This window comes from Pongo pygmaeus, chromosome 4, assembly GCF_028885625.2.
Source record: "Pongo pygmaeus isolate AG05252 chromosome 4, NHGRI_mPonPyg2-v2.0_pri, whole genome shotgun sequence".
Classification (NCBI taxonomy): domain Eukaryota; kingdom Metazoa; phylum Chordata; class Mammalia; order Primates; family Hominidae; genus Pongo; species Pongo pygmaeus.
The window spans coordinates 41,066,784-41,090,365 of record NC_072377.2 but is presented as its reverse complement, the minus strand read 5'-3'; the positions used below and the strand labels follow the sequence as shown (position 1 = coordinate 41,090,365).

Sequence of the window (23,582 nt, the reverse complement as noted above, 5' to 3'; positions counted from 1 at the left end):
TTGTGGCAAAGAAATTTGAAATTTACTCTTGGCAATTTTGGAATGTATGATACCCCAATTTAACTATATTCACCACACTGTACAACAGAATTCAAAATATATTTCTGCTAACTGAGATTGTGTACCCTTTGACCTTTATTTCCCTATTACCCCAGTCTCTGTAACCACCATTCTACTTTGCTTCTACGAGTTCCATTGTTTTACATCATATAAGTGAGAACACGTGCTATTTGTCTTCCTGTGCCTGGCTTATTTAACTTAACATAATGTTTTCCAATTCCATCTATGTTGTCATAAATGACAGAATTTCTTCCTTTTTAAGGCTAAATACTATTCCATTGTGTACACACACCACATTTTCTTTATCCATTCATCTGTTGAGGGACACTTAGGTTGATTCTATAACTTGGCTATTGTGAATAGTGCTGCAATGAACATTTACTTTTGTAAATACCCAAAAGTAGGATTGCTAGATCATATGATAATTTTTTTTAAGTTTTATGAGAAACCTCCATGCAGTTTTCCATAAGAGCTGTACTAATTTACATTCCTACCAAGTGTACAAGTGTACAGGGATTCCCTTTTCTCCACATCCATACCAACGCTTGTTACCTTTTGTCTTTTTGATAATAGCCATTCTGACAGGTGTGAGACGATAACTCAATGTGATTTTAATTTGCATTTCTCTAATGATTAGCAACGTTGAGCACTTTTTTTATGTATCTGTTGGCCATTTGCATGTCTTCTCTTCAGAAATGTTTACTCAGGTCTCTTGCCCATTTTTTATTTTTATTTTCCTTCCATCTCCCTTCCCTGGTATTTTGCCAATTTTTTATTGGGTTTTTTGTCTTCTTGCTATTGAGTTGTTTGAGCTCCATATATATTTTTGATATTAGCATCTTCTTGAATGTATGACTTATAAATATTTTCTCCCAATCTGTAGGTCATCTCTGAAAACTGATAATTGTCTCCTTTGCCATGCAGAAACTTTTTAGTTTGTTGTAATCCTATTTGTCTATTTTTGCATTAGTTGCCTGTACTTTTGGAGTCAGATCCAAAAAATCCCTACCTAGAACAATATAGTTTTTCCCTTAGATTTTTTTCAAGTAATTTTTCAGTTTCTGGTCTTCTGCTTAAGGCTTTATCCCATTCTGAGTAGATTTTTATATACAATGCTAGATAAGGGTACAATTTAATTCTTTTGCATGTGGATATCCAGTTTTCCCAATACTATTTATTAAAGAGGCTATCCTTTCCCCATTGTGTATTCTTGGCACCTTTGCAAAAACAATCAATCGACCATATATGTGGGGTGCATTTCTGGGATCTCTATTCTGTTCCACTGGTTGATGGCTCTATTGTTTTGCCAGGATCATGATGTTTTAATTACTATAGCTTTGTAGTATAGTTTAAAATCAGGCAGAGTAACACCTCCAGCTTTGTTCTTTTTGCCCATGATTGCCTTAGCCATTTGGGGTTTTTTGTGATTCCATATGAACTTTAAGATTTTTTTCTATTTCTTTGAAAAATGATGTTAGAATTTTGATAAAGATTGCATTAAAACTCTAGATCACTGTGGTAGTATGGACATTTTAGCAATATTTTCTTCCAATCCATGAACAAGGGATATCTTTCCATTTGTTTATGTCTTCTTCAATTTCTCATCAATGTTTCATAATTTGCAATGTACAGGTCTTTAACTTTCTTGGTTAAATTTATTCCTAAATATTTTTGTAGTTATTGAAAATGGGATTGTTTTCTTAATGTCTTTCTCATATAGTTTGTTGTTAATTTATAGAAATGTACTTTTTAGTGTTTATTTTATATTCTACAATTTTACTGTATTCATTTATTAGTTCTAACAGTTTTCTGGTGGATTCTGTAGGGTTTTCTACATATAAGATTGTGTCACCAGCAAACATAGGCATTTTCACTTCTTCCCTTTCTATTTTGATGCCTTTCATTTCTTTTTCTTGCCTAATTGCTCTGGCAAGAATTTCCAATACTATGTTGGATAAAAGTGGCAAAAGTGGGCATTTTTGTCTTGATCCAGAGCTTAAATAAAAGGCTTTCAATTTTTCACTGGTGGGTATAATGTTAGCTGTGGGCTTCTCATATGTGGCATTTATTGTGTCAAGGTACTTTTCTCCTGTACCTAACTTGGTGAGAGTCTTTATCTTGAAATGTTGTCAAACTTTGTCAAATGTTTTTCTGCATCTAACAAGATGATCATATAGTTTTTGTCATTCATTCTGTTAATCTCATACAACATATTTATTGATTTGTGTTGAACCATCCTTGCATTTCAGGAATAAATCCCATTTGATAATGGTAGATGATACTTTTAATGTGTTGTTCAGTTTGCAACTATTTTGTTGAGATTTTTGTATCTATGTTCACTATGTTCATCAAGAATGTTGGCATGTAGTTTTCTTTTTTTGTAATGTGCTTCTTTGGCTTTGATATCAGGATAACACTGGCCTTATAAAAAAATTTGAAAGTATTCCCTCCTTTTCAATTTTTTGGAAGGGTTTGAGAATGAGTAGTATTAGCTCTACTTTAAATGTTTTGGTTACCTCTTGCACCCACCATTGCCATGTGACATGCCTGTTCCCACTTTGCCTTCTGTCGTGAGTAAAATCTCCCTGCAGGCTTCACCAGAAACTGAGCAAATGTTGATGCCATGCTTGTACAGCCTACAGAACCATGACCCAATTAAACCTCTTTCCTTTATAAATTACCCAGCCTCAGATATTTCTCTATAGCAACACAAAGAACAGGCTAACACAGAAAATTGAGAATTGGGGCATTGCTATAAAGATACCTAACAGTGTGAAAGCAGCTTTGGAACTGGTTAATGAGCAGAGGTTTGAAGAGTTTGGAGGGCCCCAAAGAAGACAGAAAAATGAAAGAAAGCTTGAAATTTCTTACAGACTGGTTAAATGATTGTGACCAAAATGCTGATAGTGATAGGCACAGTGAAGTCCAGGCTGATGAAGTCTCAGCTGGAAATGAGAAACTTATTGGGAATTAGAGCAAAAGTCACTTGGTTTTGTCTTAGCAAAGAACTTGGCTGCATTGTTTATGCCCTAAGGATCTGTAGAAGTTTGAACTTAAGAGTGATAACTTAGGGTATCTAGTAGAACAAACTTCTAAGCAGCAAATTTCAAGATGCGGTCTGGCTGCTTCTAACAGCCTACACTCAGATTTAGGAGCAAAGAAAAGACTTAAAGTTGGAATTTATACATGAAAGGGAAGCAGAGTATAAAAGTTTGAAAAATCTGCAGCCTGGCCACACAGCAGAGAAAGAAAAAGCATCATCAGGAGAAGAATTCAAGGAGGGCTGTGGAGCAACCACTTGCTAGAGAGATTTGCATGACTAAAAGGAAGCCAAGTGTTAATAGCCAAGACAATGGAGAAAAGGCCTTGAAGGCACTTTAGAGATCTTTGAGGCAGCCCCTCCCATCACAGTTCAGGAGGTTTGGGAGGAAAGAATGGTTTCACGGGCCAGGCCCAGGGTCTTGCTGCCCTGCACAGCCTTAAGACACTGCTCCCTGCATGCAGGCCACTCTCCAGCTCCAGCCTTGGCTCAGTGAGCCCCAGATACAGCTTGGGCTGCTGCTTCAGCGAGTGCAAACTGTAAGCCTTGGCAGCTTCCATGTGGTGTTAAGCTCATAGGCACACATAGTGCAAGAGTGAAGGAGGCTTGGCAGCCTCCACCTAGATTTCAGAGGATGTATGAGAAAGCCTGGTTGCCCAGGCAGAAGCCGGCTGTAGAGGTGGAGCCCTCACAGGGAACCTCTACAAGGGCAGTAAAGAGGGGAAATGCAGGGTTGGAACCCCCCCACACATTCCCCACTGAAGTACTACCTAGTGAATTAGTGGAAAGGGGATCACTGTCCTTCAGACTCCAGAATGGCAGATCCACCAGTAGCTTGCATATTGAGCTTGGAAAAGCTTTAGGCACTCAACTCCAACCCATGAGAGCAACTGTGGTGGCTGAACCCTGCAAAGCCAAAGAAGTAAAGCTGCCCAAGAGGTGGAGTGGAGCCCACCCCTCGCAGCAGTGTGTCCTGGATGTGGAACCTGGAGCCAAAGGAGATTATTTTGAAGCTTTAGGATTTAATGACTGCCCTGCTGTGTTTCAGACTTCCATGGGGCCTGTAGCCTCCTTCTATTAGCTGATTTCTCTTCTTTGGGAAAGGAGAGTTTACCCAATGCCTGTACCCCAATTCTATCTTGGAAGTAAGTAATTTGTTTTGATTTTACAAACTCATATGTAGAAGAAACTTATCTCCAGATTGGACCTTGTCCTTGAGACTTGAGACTTTTCAGTTAATGCTGGAATGAGTTAAGACTTTGGGTGACTATTGGGCAGGTATCATTGTCTTTTATAGTGTGAGAAGACCATGAGATTCAGGGGGCCAGGGGTGGAATGGTATAGTTTAGATGTCCCTTTCAAATCTCATGTTGAAACGTAATCCCCATGTTGGTGGTGGGGGCCTGTTGGAAGGGGTGGATTTCTCATAAATTGTTTAGCACCATCCCCTCAGTGTCATCCTTGCAATAGTGAGTCTCATTAAAGTGCATGACATTTTCCCCCTCTCTCATTCTTTTTTTTTTTTTTTTCCAGACAGAGTCTCGCTCTATCACCCAAGCTGGGGTGCAATGGCACAATCTCGGCTCACTGCAACCCCACCCCCTGGGTTCAAGTGATTCTCCTGCCTCAGCCTTCTGAGTAGCTATGATTACAGGCACCTGCTACCATGCCTGGCTAAATTTTGTATTTTTAGTAGAGACAGGGTTTCACCATGTTGGCCAGGCTGGTCTTTAACTCCTGACCTCAGGTGATCTGCCTGCCTTAGCCTCCCAAAATGTCGGGATTACAGGCGTGAGCCACCACACCTGGCCCCCTCACTCATTCTTGTTCTCACTATTGCCATGTGACATGTCTGCTCTTGCTTCACCTTCCACCATGAGTAAAATCTCCCTGAAGGCGTCACCAGAAGCTGAGCTGATGTTGATGCCATGTTTATGCAGCCTGCAGAACCACGAGGCAATTAAACCTCTTTTATTTATAAATTACCCAGTCTCAGATATTTCTTTATAGCAACACAAATAATGGCCTAATACAATTAGTGATATTGAGCATTTTTTCATATACCTGTTAGCCATTTGTACGTCTTCTTTTGAAAAATGTCTATTCAGAGCATTTGCCCATTGTTAATCAGATTAATATTATTATTAATATATGTTACTGAGTTACTTCCCTATATATTTTGATTCTTAATCCCTTGTCAGATGAACAGCTTGCAAATATTTTCTCTAATTCCATAGGTTGTCTCTCTTTACTCTTTTGATTGTTTGCTTTGTAGAAGCATTTTAGCTTGATATAATCCCATTTGCCCATTTTTACTTTTGTTTTCTGTGTTTTTGAGATCTTACCCCAAAAAAAGTTGCCTAGACCATTGAGCTATGCTGTTTCCCTATGTTTTCTTCTAGTTGTCTCATAATTTCACATTTTACATTTAAGTCTAATTCATTTTGAGTTATTTTTGTATATGGCAGAAGATAGGAATCTAGTTTTATTCTTATAAATATGGATGCCCAGTTTTCCCAAAACCATTTCTTAAAGAGATTGTCCTTTCCCCAATGTATGTTCTTCTTTTTTTTTTTTTTTTCCTTTTTTTGACAGAGTATCACTCTGTCACCCAGGCTGGAGTGCAGTAGTGCAATCTCGGCTCACTGCAACCTCCACTTCCTGGGTTCAAGCGATTCTCCGGCCTCAGCCTCCTGAGTAGCTGAAATTACAGGCACATGCCACCACGCCCAGCAAAACTTCTGTATTTTTAGTAGAGACGGGGTTTCATCATGTTGGTCAGGCTGGTCTCAAACTCCTAACTTCATGATCCGCCCACCTCAGCCTCCCAAAGTGCGGGGATTACAGCTCTGAGCCACTGCGCCCAGCCCCGAGTGTATGTTCTTCCTTTTTTTTTTTTTTTTGAGACAGAGTCTCACTCTGTTGCCCAGGCTGTAGTGCAGTGGTACGGTCTCAGCTCACTGCAACCTCCACCTCCTGGGTTCAAGCAATTCTCCTGCCTCAGCCTCCCAAGTAGATGGGAATAAAGGCATGTGCCACCATACCTGGCTAATTTTCGTATTTTTAGTAGAGATGGGGTTTCACTATGTTGGCCAGGCTGGTCTTGAACTCCTGACCTTGTGATCTACCCACCTCGGCCTCCCAAAGTGCTGGGATTACAGGAATGAGCCAGGCGCGTGGACTCCAATGTATTTTTTTTGTTTTGTTTTTGTTTGTTTGTTTTTGAGACAGAGTCTTGCTCTGTCACCCAGGCTGTAGTGCAATGGCATGTCCTCAGCTCACTGCAACTTCCACCTCACAGGTTCAAGCCATTCTCCTGCCTCAGTCTCCTGAGTAGCTGGGATTACAGGTGCGCACCACAATGCCTGGCTGATTTTTGTATTTTTTTTAGTAGAGACGGGGTTTCACCATGTTGGTCAGGCTGGTCTCGAACTCCTAACCTCGTGATCCGCCCACCTCGGCCTTCCAAAGTGCTGGGATTACAGGCATAAGCCACCATGCCCAGCCCAATGTATGTTCTTACTGCTTTTGTCAGAAATGAGTTGGCTGTAAATACATGAATTTATTTCTTGGTTCTCTATCCTGTTCAGACATCTATGTGTCTGTTTTTAGGACAGTAGTATGCTATTTTTGTTAGCATACTACTTTTTTTTTGTATAAACTATTTTTGTTTTTTTTTAATAAACTACTTTTGTTGTAGCTTTGTAGTATAATTTAAAAGCAGGTAGTGTGATGCCTCCAGCACTGTTATTATTCAGAATTTCTTTAGCTACTTGGAGTCTTTTGCTGTTTCATAAATTTTTAGAATTTTTCCTATGTCTGTGAATAATTTCATTGGTATCTTGATAGAGATTACATTGAATCTGTAGATCACTTTGGGGAGTATAGATATTTTAATGGTATTAATTTTTCCAATCCATGAGCATGGGATATCTTTCCTTTTTTGTGTTCTCTTAAATTACTTTCATCAGTGTTTTATAGTATTTTTTGTAGAATCTTTAACTTCTTTGATTAAATTTATTCCTTGGTATTTTATTTTATAGCTTTTATAAATGGAATTTATTTTTTGATTTTCTTTTCAGAATCATCTCTGTTAGCATGTAGAAATGCTGCTCATTTTTGCATGTTGATTTGGTAGCCTGCAAATTTACTGAATTCATTCATCACTGCTAAGATTTATTTAGTGTAGTCTTTACCTTTTTTTTTTTTTTTTTTGGAGACAGAGTCTTGCTCTGTCGCCCAGGCTGGAGTGCAGTGGCATGATTTTGGCTCACTGCAACCTCGGCCTCCCAAGCTCAAGCAATTCTCCTGCCTCAGCCTCCTGAGTAGCTGAGATTATAGGCGTGCACCACCACCTCCAGTGAAGTTTTGTATTTTCAGTAGAGACGGCGTTTCCCCATGTTGGACAGGCTGGTCTCAAACTCCTAACCTCAGGTGATCCACCCACCTTGGCCTCCCAAAGTGCTGGGATTATGGGCATGAGCCACCATGCCCAGCCTACGTTTTTTTCTAAATATAAGTTCCTGTTGCTTAAAAGCAAGAATAACTTGACCTCTTCCCTTTAAATTTGAATGCCATTTATTTTGTTGTCTTGCCTAATTGCTATGGTTAGGACTTTCAGTATTATGTTGAATAAAAATGGTGACAGTGAGGAAAAATAAAAAATAAATGTTTGGTAGAATTCAGCCATGAAGCCATCAAGTCCTCTGCTTTTTTTTTTTTTAATGGGAGAACTTTTATTACAGATTCAATCTTTTTACTCATTTTATTACAGATTCAATCTTTTTACTCATTATTGGTCTGTTCAGATTTTCTATTTCTTTATGATTCAGTCTTTGTATGTTGTATGCTTTGGAGCACCTAAACATATAAAACAGATATTTATATTTATACAATATGTAAATATTGTATTGCAACCCATCTCTTTCTTCAGATCCATGGGATCTGATGGATTGCAATATAACAGTAGAAAACTTCCATACCTCACTTTCAATGCTGGAAGATCATCCAGACAGAAAATTAATAAGAAAACATTAAACTTGAACAACACTTTACAGAAACACTTTTCAGGACCTAAATGGACAGAAGAATTTAACCACTTCTTCTTAGTTATCCAATTTGTTGGTGTATAATTGTTGATGATAGTCCCTGATGATCTTTTGTATTTTTGTGGTATTATGAATCTTCTCTTTTTTTTAAATTAATCTAGTTTGTCAAATTTGTTCATCTTTTCAAAAAAGAACTTATTTTGTCTATCTTTTGTATTGTTTTTCTAGTCCCTATTTCATTTATTTCTGCTCTGATTTTTATTATTTTCTGTCTTATGCTAACTTTGGCTTAGTTTATTCTTCTTTTTGTTTCCTTGAGGTATGACATTAGCTTATTTATTTTAAATCTTCCTTCTCTTTGATGTAGGCATTTACTGTTATAAACGTTCCTCTTTGAACTGTTTTTGCTGTATCCCATATGTTTCCTATGTTGTGTTTCCATTTTTGTTTATCTTAAGATAACAAGATAACAAGATAAAAATCTTGTTATCTAAAAATTTTTAATTTCCCTTTTAATTTCATTGACCTATTGGTTGTTGAGGAGCATGCTAATTTCCATATATTTGTGGATTCTTCAAAATTCCCCCTATATTCATTCATTTATTTTTATTTATTTATTTTTAGAGACAGGGTCTTTTTCTGTCACCCAGGCTGGAGTGCACTGGCACAGTCATAGCTACTGCAGCCTTGAACTCCTGGACTTATGCAATCCTCCCACCTCAGCTTTCCAATTATCTGGGACTACAGGCACATAACATGACACCTAGCTTCCTCCCATAATTGATTTCTAGTGTCATATCACTGTGGTCAGAAAAGATACTTGAGGCCAGGTGTGGTGGCTCACACCTGTAATCCCAGCACTTTGGGAGGCCAAGGTGGGCAGATCACTTGAGGTCAGGAGTTTGAGTCCAGACTGGCCAACATGGCGAAACCCCGTCTCTACTAAAAATACAAAAATTAACTGGATGTGGTGGTGCACGCCTGTAGTCCCAGCTACTGGGGAGGGATGAGGTGGGAGAATCACTTGAGCCTGGGAGGCGGAGGTTGTAGTGAGCTGAGATCAGACCACTGCACTACAGCCTGGGTGACAGAGCAAGACTCCAACTCAAAAAAAAAAAAAAAGATACTTGATATAATTTCAATCTTCTTAAATTTGCTGAAGCTTGCTTTTTCCCCTAACATGTTATCTGTCCTGGAGAAAGTTCTGTGTGCACTTGAGAAGAATGTGTATTTTGTTGCTGTTGGTTGGAATGTTCTGTGTGTGTGTGTGTGTGTGTCTGTTAGATTCATTAGGTCTAAAGTGATATTCAATTCCAATGTTTTCTTACTAATTTTCTGGATTATCTTTCATTGTTGAAAGTGGGATACTGAAATACCCTACTATAATTGTATTGCAATCTGTCTCTTCCATCATATCCTTAATATTTATTTTATATATTTAGGTTCTCTGAAGTTGGGTGCATATATATTTACAATTATTATACCCTCTTGATGAGTTGACTCCTTTATCATCATATAATGTCCTTATTTTTTTTTTTTACAGTTTTTGACTTTAAGTCTATTTTGTCTTATATATTTATCCCTGCTTTCTTTTGGTTTCTATTGATGTAGAATATCTTTCTTCCACTGCCTAATTTTCAATCTGTGTGCCCTTAAAAGTGAGGTGAGTTTCCTGCAGGTAACATATAGTTGGGTCTTGTTTTTTTATTCATTCACTTACTCTATATCTTTTTATTGGAGAACTTAATTCATTTACATTCAAGGTAATTATTGATAGATAAGGACTTACTACTGCCATTTTGTTATGTTGTTGTTGTTGTTCTTGTTGTTGTTGTTGTTGTTGTATTGTAGATACTTTTTTTTTGGAGATAGGGCCTTTGTTGCCCAGGCTGGAGTGCAGTAGTGTGATCACAGCTCACTGCACCCTCGACCTCCCAGGCTCAAACGATGCTCCCACCTCAGCCTTTGTGAGTAGCTGGGACCACAGGCACGTGCCACCACATCCAGCTAATTTTTTTTAAGTTATTGTAGAGATAGGGCCACACTATGTTGCCCAGGCTGGAAGATACATTTTTCTTTCTTTCTGTCTTGCTGTCTTTGTGGTTTCACGGTTTTCAACAGTGGTATTCTTTGAATACTATTTCTGTTTTGTGCTTCTACTAAAGATTTTTGCTTTGTGCTTATTATGAGGCTTCCAGAGAACATCTTATAATCACAACAGACTATTTCAAGGTGATTACAACTTAACTTTGCACACAACTCTACATTTTTACTCTCCCGTCAAACAGTTTATATTTTTTTGATGTCAGAATTTACATCATGTGTATCCTTTGATAAGTTATTTTAGTGCTACTGTAGTTGTCATTAATAGTTTTAGCTTACATTTCTTAAACGATTTGAAAACTATTACATTTGTACAAGTCAAGATTTGTGACTTGGCAGTATAAAAAGTGAAAGAACCATGGAAAAGGCTAAGTGAGTCTGCTTATCTTTTTAAGTTTCTATTTTAAATAGAAGTTTGAAGGATCTTCAAAAAATTAAAAATAGAACTAGCATATGATTCAGCAATCCCCTACAAGGTATATAGCCAAAGTAAATGAAATCATCATATCAAAGAGAAATGTGCACTCCCATGTTCATTGCTGCATTATTCACAATAGCCAAGATACAGAACCAACCTAAGTGTCCATCAGAGGATAAGGGGATAAAGAAAATGTGGTAAAGAGACACAATGAAATAGTACTTGGCCTTAAAAAAAGAAGAAAATTCTGTCATTTGTGACAACATGGATTAACCCAGATAACATTATGTTAAGTGAAATAAAACACGCAGAAATAAAACATTCAGTATTTTTCTTTCCAGAAAAATACTTATATTTGGAATCTAAAAATGTTGAAGTCTAATAAGTAAAGAGTAAAATGGTTACCAAATGCCGTGGAGGCAGGGTGGGGATTGTTGAAGAAGATGTTGGTCAAAGGATACAAAACTTCAGTTACATAGAAGGAATAAGTTCAAGAGATCTATCATACAAAACGGTGACTTACTTAATACCAATATATTATATTCTTTTTCTTTTTTTTTTTTTTTGAGATGGAGTCTCGCTCTGTCACTCAGGCTGGAGTGCATTGGCGCAGTCTCGGCTCACTGCAACCTCTGCCTCCCAGATTCAAGTGATTCTCTTGCCTCAGCCTCCCAAGTAGCTGGGATTACAGGTGAGCACCACCATGCCTGGCTAATTTTTGAATTTTTAGTAGAGATGGGGTTTCATTATGTTGGCCAGGCTGCTCTAGAACAATGTATTATATTCTGAAAAACTCCTAAGTGAGTAGGTTTTAAGTATTCTCCTTACAAAAATATGGGAGGTAATGCATATGGCTAATTAGCTCAACTGAGCCATTCTACAATATATACATATTTTATAACATCATGTTGTGCACAATAAATAGATACAATTTTTATTTGTCAGTTAAAAGAAATTACAAAGATAAATAAATGCTTTTTTTAAAAAATTAAAATTTGGTACAATCCTGTCAAACCCTATCTCCTACCGTTGAATTCTGTAAAGATAAGTAAGGGTTGGGTGATGCCGTGGACACACAAATTGAAAATACTCAGTAGACTTAAATGGTTTCAAGCATTTCCTTAAGGTCCCATCATCTTTTAATCCCTTATTCCACTCCGGTTCTGACTACAGCACTCCGGAGGGATACCAAGAGGAGAGAAAACCTGAATGAAGTAGCAATGCAAATGGCTGATTTTAAAAAGAAACCAAGCTTCCTAAATTGGTAATCAAGGTTGAAGCACAGCAGTAGGCAGGGGGCGGTGACTCTCATCTTATTCTTTAGCACTGTGGGTGGTCCTTTTGGTGTTTAAAACACTCCTGAGGCCTTTTATAATCATCTTTATGTGATAGCACAAGCCGAAATATTGAGGATCTGATAGGTTACAAAATTGTACGTAAAATATGATTACATTTTGTTTGAAAAATCAAATGTGCATTGAAAAACAAAATCTAGAAAGAAATATAATAAAGCATAATAGTTTATTTCTGGTTGTCAAATTATAGGTAGTTGCTATTATATATTTTCCTACTTTAACTGTATGTATTTTCCTACTTTAACTGACAGCTGAAGGTGATGGAGAAGATACAATTCAAATCTTTACTGATTCTCTAAGAATATCAAATGCATCCAATTTATAACTCTGGATAAAGGACTTTAAAATCATCTCACATTTTAATAGTCCAATATTTTCTCTCTTCTTCCTGAACTCCCCAAAACTCTTTTTCTCAATGTACCTATGAAAAGTCTTCTTAACATTATTTTCTGGATCTTTCCACTATCCTTCTTAGATAACCCATTCTCTTATTAGGTATCTTTTTTTCAGTTGTAAAATTCTGCCTGCCTGCTTCTGGCTGTTAGAGTTCTAAAAATGTTTAAGCCTATTGTGCTGATTAGCATATCCGAAAGGGTGAAAAGGTGCCAAGGAGTTGGGAAACCATGAACAATGTTGGGGGAGGTTATTTGGGGGAGATTATGAATACTTTTCTGACTTCAACAAACACGTGGATCATATAATTTTTAAGATGTTTTTGTTTTAAATTATAAGCTATGTGGGGTGTGTTTTTTTTCTTTTCCAACAATGTGGCTTTCCTCTGTGCTGTGTCAGCTCATTTTTTCTTGTCCCTGGGAAAGCCTATCTCACAGCTTTCCTAGTCATTTTTAGGCATTAACCGCTAGTCACATTTTCAGATAACAATCTATTATAATATTCAAACTTCAATTTATCCTCCAATTTTAAATCTCTCTCTCTCTTACTTTCAGTTTCTGGGTGCTTGTAATGAGGGAGGAGTGGGGTCCACTTCAAAATTGCGCCACCTGACTCCTCTTCCCCACCTCCCCAAGCTGCCTCTTTCCTCTCCAAAATCAGAGCAACAGGAATGAAAGAGACAAGAGTAAAACAGAATCTTACTTTACTGATCCAGTTGGAGTATGGTGATGGCAAATCAATGTGTTAGACGTTTGACTGCTGATTCTTTATCTCTCGCAGTGTTTTTGTGGTTCTTTGGACATCTTCCTACTACTCTGTAGCCACTGTACTCTGGCACAAATGATTCATCCCTTTGTTAATCACTTTCGATTCTCACCCATGCCTGCTTCCTGGGAGTCCTTTCCAAACTGATGCCATTTCTTGGGGTTGATTCATCCTGCAGTCAAGCACTCTCTCAGGCAGTGTCTCAGACAATCCAAATCTGGCTCCCTTTTAACCATCCATATGCGGGCCATGGGATCCCTGCACACATCCGTGTCCTGCCAAACTCTGAATGTCCACGCTGTAACTAATACTGCTGGGCTTACTTATTCTGCTAAAGGAGGTCTGTACCTTTACATTTTCTTAAATGTGCAAAGGGTAGCATTTCCTATATCTCCTATGCACAATCTTGTATTCTCTTGAGAATGGGGACGGCCTAAGGGTTACCAAGCAGATTTGGGAATACTCTCTTTGTAATATTGCATAGAATGTCTAGCATCTCACTTTAAAATGTGAAGGTCCTCCTGTCTCTCACCTTATATAAAAATCAACTCAACATGGATTGAAAACTTAAATGTAAGACCTGAAACTATAAAAACACTAGAAGAAAACCTAGGGAAAACTCTTCTGGACATTGGTCTAGGCCAAGAATTCATAACTAAGACCTCAAAAGCACAAGCAACAAAAACAAGATTAGACAAATGGAACTTAATTAAAATTAAAAGTTTCTCTACAACAAAAGAAATAATCTACAGCGTGAACAGACAACCTACAAAATGGGAGAAAATATCTGCAAATCATGCATCTGACAGAGAACTAATATCCAGAATCTACAAGAAACTCAAACAATGATAACAACAACAACAACAAAAACATTAAAAAGTGGGCAACAGACATGAATAGACATTTTTCAAAGACACACAAATGGCTCACAAGCCTATGAAAATGTGCTCAATATCACTAATCATCAGAGAATTAAATTAAAACCACAAGGAGATATCATCTTACACAGTCAGAATGGCTACTATTAAAAAGTGAAAAAACGGTCTGAATGTGATGGCTCACACCTGTAATCCCAACACTTCGAGACGACTAGGCAGGAGGATTGCTTGAAGCCAGAAGCCTAGGCAACATAGTAAGACTCTGTCTCTACAAAAAATAATTCTTAAAAAATTATCTGGGGCGGTCAGATGCAGTGACTCACACCTGTAATCCCAGCACTTTGGGAGGCTGAGGCACGTAATTTATGAGGTCAGGAGACCAAGACCATACTGGCTAACATGGTGAAACCCCATCTCTACTAAAAATACAAAAAATTCACCAGGCATGTTGGCACACACCTGTAGTCTCAGCTACTTGGGAGGCTGAGACAGGAGAATCACTTGAACCCAGGAGGTGGAGATTACAGTGAGCTGAGATCACGCCGCTGAACTCCAGCCTGGGTGACAGAGCAAAACTCCATCTCAAAATATATAAATATACATACATACATATATATATATATATATATATATATTTGCACATGGTGGCACATGCCCAAATAGTACCAGCTACTCAGGAGGCTGAGGCAGGAGGATCACTTGAGCCCAGGAATTCAAAGGTGCAGTGAGCTATGATTGCACCATTACTCTCCAGCCTGGATAACAGAGCAAGACCCCATCTCTCTTTAAAAATGTCAAAAATAACAGATGTTTGTAGGAATGCAGAGATAAGTGAGAATAGGGAATAGTATATATTACCACCAATATATACTATTGGTGGGAATGTAAATTAGTACAACTTCCATAAAAAACAGTATGGAGATTTCTCAAAGAACTAAAAATTGAACTACCATCAGATCCATTAATCCCACTACTGGGTATCTACCCAAAGGAAAAGAAATCATTATATCAGAAAGATACCTGTACTCGTATGTTTATCTCAACACTATTCACAATAGCAAAGATATAGAAGCAACCTAAGTGTCTATCAACAGATGATCAGATAAAGAAAATGCAGTATATACACAATGAAATACTGTTCAATTTTTTAAAAAAGAATGAAACCATGTCTTTTGCAGCAGCATGGATGGAACTGGAGGCCATTATATTAAGTGAAACAACTTAGAAACATCAAATCAAGGACCTCATATTCTCACTTACAAGTAGGAGCTAAATAATGTGTACACATGGACAAAAAGTATGGAATAATAGACATTGGAGACTCAGAAGAGTTGGGGATAGAAAGGGGAAGAGTGATGAGAAATTACTTAATGGGTACAGTGTACATTATTTGGAGATAGATACACTGAAAGCCCAGACTTCAACACTACCCAACATATCCATGTAACGAAATTGCACTCGTACCCCTTAAATGTATACAAATAAAATAAATAAATGAATAAAATTTCCAAAAAAACCATAAAATTTCAAAAAATCTTGAGTACTTGTTCTTGGCCTTTGACTCTCAGCCAAAATGTGGATACTGAAAACAATTATTTCTAACATTCTGTCACAGGTGTTTTAAAATAATTTCAGCCAGGTTTGGTGGCTTATGCCTGTAATCCTGGCATTTGGGGAGGATGAGGTGGTAGGATCACTTGAGCCCGGGAGTTTGAGGCCAGCCTGGGCAACATAGTGAGACCTCGTCTCTAAAAAAAATTAAAAAATTAGTCAGGCATGGTGGCGGGCACCTGAAGTCCCAGCTACTCAGAAGACTAAGGTGGGAGGATCACTTGAGCCCAGGATGTAGTGGCTGCAGTGAGCCATAATTGCACCACTACACTCCAGCCAGGCAACAGAGCAAGATCTTGTCTCAAATTTAAAAGTATTTTTTAAAATAAAGAATTTCAATGAAATTTTAGGAAATATACTTTTTATCATCATGGATGCCTTTGTCATCACCTTCTTCATACATACTCATTATAACCCATCAAGGTCTGCTTATTACAAGACCAGTTCTGTTCATGAGTTATACAAAGTGAATCTACTAACCAAAAGCATTTTTTGGAATTTTGCTAGCCTTAGGATAATTACCTTTGGAAAAAATACCTTATAAATGAACAAGAGAGATAGAACAAACACAAATAAATCACATGAATGACAGTGATAGACATACATCTGAACTGACTCTATAAAAGAATTGCTTGGTTGAAAAAGTATATGGGCCCGGGCGTGGTGGTTCACGCCTGTAATCCCAGCACTTTGGGAGGCCGAGGCAGGCGGATCATGAGGTCAGGAGTTCAAGATCAGCCTGGCCAATATGGTGAAACCCCATTTCTACTTAAAAAAAAAAAAAATACAAAAATTAGCCAGGCGTGGTGGCACACGCCTGTAGTCCCAGCTACTCAGGAGGCTGAGGCAGGAGAATCGCTTGAACCCGGGAGGCGGAAGTTGGAGTGAGCAGAGATCGTATCTGCACTCCAGCCTGGGCGACAGAGTGAGACTTTGTCTCAAAAGAAAAGAAAAGAAAAGAAAAGCTGTGTGGTATTTTTGTTCTGTGCCAATGTAGCTAAGCTGGAACTACATTCCCCTGAATTATCTTCTCCTCTTTATCATCACTGAATGAGCATTAGCTCCACCTCCTTCTTCCAGTATGTCCCAGCTACAATCCTGATTTGAGACATTACTGTGCTTGACCATCACTGTGCTTGGGCACTGTGACGACCATTCCCTAGGTTCACAGGCTCCAGGCTCAGCTCTGTCCTGGATGGACAGAACAAATGGCTGGCCCACAGCCAGCTTCAAGGGAAGTCCCTTGGCCCTGACATCCTTCTCAAACACCTCAGACCCAAGTTATTTCCTATCCAAGAACACAGAGAGAACCAAAGGGAATCCTGTGACTGTCTCTCTGAATTTAGTTCACATGGGGGCTGTGGTGCCAAAATATTGCTTCCTCTTAAAAGGTCTGACATAGAAACCATTTCTAGCTTCTTGATAGCCCAAAGCTTTCACAAGTGTCCCTTCTTTGTCACATATCACCAAAGCATGTCCTTCAGGTTTACTGTAAAAATATGAATGTCCACTTTCAAATACAGGTAAGAACTCTACATGCGACTTGGAGTGAAATAATTGCTTTAGTGTTACAGCTGTTTTAGAACTTGCCTATCAGGCTTCCCAATCTTTGCTGGAAAGCCCCTATATGTAAAATTTTTAAAAAATTAATTGCTATATTTGTTGATATTTTGTCAACTAATTAAAGGATAGAAGTATATTTATTATTACAGCAGTAAAATATTATAATAATCAATGATTGTAAACATGTTTTTAAGCACAAAGCAATTATTAAGAGTTCTCATTGTAAAATAAAGTAAAAGATTAATAGTTAACACAAATATTAGGAAAAAACATTTTGGCTAGATGACTTTCAGAAGAGCATCATATTCTTTTCTTGTTTTTTTTTTGTTTTTTTTTTTTTGAGACAGAGTCTCACCCTATTGCCCAGGCTGGAGTGCAGTGTCTAGTGTTGCCATCTTTATGTCCATGAGTACCCAATATTCAACTCCCACTTAAAGTTAAGGACATGGGGTATTTGGTTGTCTGTTCCTGTGTTAATTTTCTTAGGACAATGACGTCTAGCTGCATCCATGTTGCTGCAAAGGACATGATTTCATTCTTTTTTATGACGGCCCATCATAACTTTAAACAAATTAACTTTGTTATTTGTGTTTAATTTTTAATTATTTAATTTCACAGAAGGCATGGGCTAATCAAGACCCATATTTTGCTCCTCCGCTAACCCCAATAATGAGCGAGCTTGGATTCGGTGCCCCAGTGGACAATACAGTGACTATGGAAGCAATCTAGCCACTGACAGATCTGTGAAATTATTCCTACAGTCTTACAATGCAACATTTTTAAAGTTTAAATACCAAAATTTACAATAATAAAATTTGAATAGCAATCTCAACTTATTTTTGCATTCCAGAGATTTAGTCTATGATAGTGATTTCTATCTTTGGTCTTATCTTTAGTTGAATAGTTTTTTGGTTGTGTTTTGTTTTGTTTTTTAATATTTGGCCTTTTTGCATTGGGCTAACATGTATACTTGGTAGACCTTTAGTTTTATTCCATCTACTCGTATCTTCTATTCTCACAATGCTGACTCTTTCATCCAGGATTTCAAATTCTCAAGTTCCAAGTCTGCAAATTTGCTTTTCTATTAGCTCTTAGATAAATCACAGGACCCTATTGCATGGCTCCAAATCCAAACAAGCAAAAAAAAAAAATAAATACACCAGAGGAAAGTTTTTCCCAAGAAATAACAATAGTACTATTGTATTTCTTTATGACTTTATCGGGACTTCCATAAACATTGTCTCCAATTCCTGCTTCCCAGACCTCTAGACCTATAATTTCACCACAAGATAAGAAAAAGGAATTCACTTTGGCTGAACTGTTAAATACGTTTAAATAAGGATTTCTAAAAATCACCCCCAGGTCTTTTTCTTCTGTATTTTCCTCTGGCCTTCTACTTATTTGATGTCTTTCAGTTAAGTATTACACCTCTTCATTTAAATTACATTTATATTACCCCCATTCATTTGAAAAGATAGTAATGAAATTACAAAAGTAATGAAATTATTGTCTTACCTTCATGTTTGGGAAAACATTCAGGGCAGAAGAGAGGAGGAAAATTTTCTCTGTAAGGGCCGGGTAAGTTTTCAACAGCAGGAAGAGCCCAGCAGGCTGCCTGCCTCTCTGCCTCTCCCTGCTCTAGATTATCTTGGCACTCATATATAGAGCAAGTGGTCCTGAGATTTAGCTCCTACCCCAACCGGATTCTCCAGCAACAGCAAGAGCCTGACCTTGTACTTAATCTGTGCCTTGAAACCAGATGCATCTTATCAATTACACAGCCTTAGCTACAGCCAGCTGGTATTGTTTGGAAGTTATAGATATGTTTCTTAGAAACATATCTATAAATCAGGAAACACAGCAAATGTTCTCAGTTCAATGTTTAAGTGATTTTCAACCAAAGGAGACTCTGTAAGGCAAGGGATGAGCCTCCTTCTTGTTTCAATCTACTAAACTAAGTGGATGTTTCCGTGATTCTCTTAAAAGGTGTTATACACCAGACTTTGAGATTAAATATTTAGTGAAAGAAAATATTTAAATGCAGTTCTGTCACTCAAAATGTAAATGGAATGTTCTCGAGTAGAATTTTTCCCCAAAGTATAGCCTAACACAACTCAATAGTCATCCCTTCATGCTTAACTTTCACAGAATAATCACAAAGAACATCAATTTTTGCAAACATATTTGAGGACATCACTAATTTTCTCAAGAACTTCACTTAATCCTTTGATAATCAGATCACTGTGTTGGGAAGTTCTTCTCAGGGTCATTATCCACATCCATTTTCTCTCCTTTGCTTTTTATTTTGTCTTATTCTACCAGGTCTTCATTTGTCCATAGCTTTGCATTGATTCTAGCAAGTCCCCAACATCACCTTCATACATTTGCTAAAATGCTGCTTATTTTGCAAGATTTTAGATTTCCTACTGAAACTGAGCTACAGTTGGCCAGGCACGCTGGCTCATGCCTGTAATCCCAGCACTTTGGGAGGCCGAGGCGGGCGGATCACGAGGTCAGGAGTTCAAGACCAGCCTGGCCAATATGGTGAAACCCCGTCTCTACTAAAAACACAAAAAAATTAGCCAGGCATGGTGGCATGCACTTGTAGTCCCAGCTACTCAGGAGGCTGAGAGAGAATAATCTCTTGAACCTGGGAGGCAGAGGTTGCAGTGAGCCGAGATCGCACCACTGCACTCCAGCCTGGGAGACAGAGTGAGATTCCATCTCAAAAAAAAAAAAAAAAAAAAAAACAAGAAAAAATTGAGCTACAGTTTTATTTGTATTGTTGGATCAAATATTCTAACACTAGCTGCTAGTGCATTATGAGTGAGGTAGAATAAATGTTAAGCGGGAAAGAAAATTTGAGTTAAGAATAATTTTATAAGTAAACATTCCATTAGTGAAGATTTTCTAGCTTTAATGAATTTTTCTTCCTATATCCAAAGCACTGGAATAATAAAGACAACCCCTATCCTCCCCTCATGAATTAATGGTGGTTTCCAGAGACAAAGCTTCCTCATCTTTTGTTCAAAGCTTTAGTGATTTATGTGGAAGAAATTTTGTCACAGAGACAAAGATCCTGACTCCTGAAAGAAATATTTTTTATTCAGCTCCAACTGCATAAATTCCAGATGCCATAGACTCATCTTAAATTCTCAATATGCAATTCCATTTCAGTGGCTCTCTTAGTTTGGGTTCCCCCAGAAGTAGATTCAGAGACAAGAATTCAATTGCAAGCTGTTTTTGTTTTAAGAGATAATCTTAGAAAGCACCGCTGAAAGTGGAAAAGTGAGATTGGGGAGAAAAGAAAGTCAATAAAGGGTGTTTTATCAAGCAAGAGACTCCAGTGGGCAATTTGAGTTCAGTTCTAATGAGGAACTCTGAAAGACATTGCACACCAACTCTGCAATTAAGAGTTAGTCCAGCCGGGTGTGGTGGTTCACACCTGTGATCCCAGCACTTTGGGAGGCTAAGGTGGGTGGATCACTTGAGGTCAGGAGTTCAAGACCAGCCTAGCCACGATGGTGAAGCCCCATCTCTACTAAAAATACAAAAAAAAAAAAAAAAAATAGCCGGTCATGGTGGTTCATGCCTGTAATCCCAACTACTCGGGAGGCTGAGGCACAAGAATCACCGGAACCCAGCAGGCAGAGGCTGCAGTGAAGTGAGATTGCACCACTGCTCTTCAGCCTGGGTGACAGAGCGAGAGCCTGTCCCAAAAAAAAATAATAATAAAAAGAGTCAGTCCTATTAAGGAGTAAGGAAACCCATTGCTGATGATGAAGGTAGCTTCTGAACCCATTGGCTCTCTGGCACTACCAGCTTGCCCTGGGGGCAAGCTAAGCACACACCTGCAGCCATAAGTAAAGGTTTTCAAGCAGGGAATTGTAGCATTTGCAATATTTGCAGGTGTTCACCTTTGTCATTTAGAGGCAAGCGATGAAGGAATATGGGTAGGGTACCAACAGCATCTGCTACAGTAGCTTTTTATTTATATACACATGCATGTATTAATTTTTTCATTCTGAATTTGATCAATATTTTCTAAAATGTGTAATATGATAGGCTATCAGCTTTGACAGGTAGAAGCCTTAAGCTATATCCTTCCTTATTTTTATTCTTTACATGCTATAAAGGACCATATTAGCCCATTTACAGAATATCCTTTATCTAGAGGATGATTTGGATATATTTATAGTAATTTAGAACTTGAGTTGTTCATCTCAGGTATCCCATACATTATTCAATTCTAAAAGGGTTACAGAAACTTCCTTTTCCCAGTTGCCTTGCACACTCCTACCTTCATATCTGTAACATCACAAGAGCATTTCTTCTGTCTGCAATTTTAATGGAGGAACCATTAGCACAAAGGCTTTAAATGCAGGTGGGAGCAATACTGTGGGAAGTTTTACTGCTGGCATAAGTTGTACGGACTTTATTCACACAATGAGTCACTGAGAATTCACCCACTGGAAGTTTTTAAGAAAGAATCAGAGCAGTGTTTTAGATTGAAACAGTAGCTGTGTGCAGCCTACATAGAATAGGTAAGGAAAAGAAGTAGGAAGCGTGACTTGGAATTTATTTCAGTAGTTTAGACAAGGGGATCATGGCCTCATTTAAAAAGGGATAGACACAGCTGTCTCTACAAAAGACACAAAAATTAGCTGGGCGTGATGGCACATGCCTATTGTCTCAACTACTCAGAAAGCTGAGGTGGCCCAGAAGGTTGAGGCTGCAGTGAGCTGTGATCAGGTCACTGCACTCCAGCCTGGGTGACACAGCAAGGCCTTGTCTCAAAAACAAAAACAGAAACAGAAACAACAAAAAAAGAAGGGGCTGGGCACGATGGCTTACACCTGTAATCTCAGCACTTTGGGAGGCCGAGACAGGTGAATCACTGGAGGTCAGGATTTCAAGACCAGCCTGGCCAACATGGTGACAACTCCATCTCTACTAAAACTACAAAAATTAGCCAGACGTGGTGGTGGGCAACAGTAATTCCAGCTACTTGGGAGGCTGAGGTAGGAGAATCACTTGAACCTGGGAGGCAGAGGTCGCAGTGAGCCAAGATGGCGCCGCTGCACTCCAGCCTGAGCAACAGAGCGAGACGCTGTCTCAGAAAAAAAAAAAAAAAGAAGAAAGATAGACAAAAGAGCCAGAAGAATTCACAGGGTTTAGTGATTAAATATGGTTTCCAGTCTGATTGACTCAGAGAATTGAAAGAATTTAAGAAAAATTTAAAGGAGGAAGAAAATTAGAAGCCAAAAAGGAAGAGATGGTTTTGGAAAGGGGACATTTTTACTTTGGGGAAAGCATCCAACATATAACTGAAAATGTAGGTCTCTTTGGGAAGAGACAGGCTTCACCTATGTCTCTTGGAGGGGGACATGGGTGGAGCCGCTAGCATGGAGGTACATAACTAAAATCATGGACTTCAATGAATCTTCTAGAGACTGAACATAATGAACCATAAAACCACAAGAACTGCCCCTGTTCAGGAGTAAGAAGAAAAAAAATCCCAAAAAGGAGAGGTTACAGAAAAAGAAGAAAAACCAAAACAATGCAACATCAAGCCAATTCAGGAGAATTTCAAGATGAAGAACCCAGTCAACAATTACTCCCAGCAAATGCCCAGCCTTGGATTTGCAAAGCCTAGTGCATTGTAAATTAAATGTTCTGAAAGTTCCGTAACAAGTAAAACTTTTTTAACTTTTTCAACCCAGAATTTCTCAAGTTCATGTGACCTCCTGGACTTTTATTTCTAACAAACCCCAAAACTGGTATATGGGCATGCTTTGGCAAATAAATGGTGTCTGAGCCAAAGCTAAATCGGTAGAGGGATGAAGCAGATTTCTGCCAGACTGGGGAAGGGTCAATAAGAGCACAGCCCTCTCCTCATCTCCTGTGACACCAGCTCTTCTCCATTTGCCCTCACCTCCCTTGGCAGCTCCTCAAACACTGTTAACATCCCCGAACCCTAATGAAACTATTACGCCACCGATGGTATCAGGAAGCAATTCTGGTCCACCACAGGGAGATATTTGAAAACATTTTAACGAAGCTGTTTCATTTACTAGTCATTTCATTTTGCTCTGAATTGTTCCAACAGATTTAGCTGACTCTGGGGGTTTCAGAGGAACAAACTCACTGGGGAAGAGTAAAAGCTCCTTTTTCCTCCTCTCTTGTGTTGAGGCTGATAAGGTCAGAATTGAACCGGCCGGGAGTTGGAGAGAAGAAGCAAGAGCATCCCCTAGTGGCAGACTGCTCCAGGCCCTAGAGTCAAAGAATATCATTAAGCTCTGGAGTTAAACCACTCAGGAGGGAGTGAAACACAGTCAATCTTCCTAG

General features: G+C 38.5%; 1 protein-coding gene and 1 non-coding gene across 2 annotated transcripts in view; one reads left to right on the top strand and one right to left on the bottom strand.

Moving 5' to 3' along the window:
• The window catches only part of C7 (complement C7), a 74,369-nt gene extending 54,980 nt beyond the window's left edge, over positions 1-19,389 (bottom strand). Inside the window, exon 1 of the mRNA XM_054489647.1 lies at positions 18,750-19,389. Coding sequence (XP_054345622.1) covers positions 18,750-18,755 — 6 coding nt within the window. The 5' untranslated portion in view covers positions 18,756-19,389. The remainder of the gene's footprint in view (positions 1-18,749) is intronic.
• On the top strand, positions 17,235-17,296 carry LOC129037690 (U7 small nuclear RNA). The gene has a single exon (XR_008502919.1). It is a non-coding gene; the product is annotated as a U7 small nuclear RNA (small nuclear RNA).
• Positions 19,390-23,582: the final 4,193 nt, after the last annotated feature.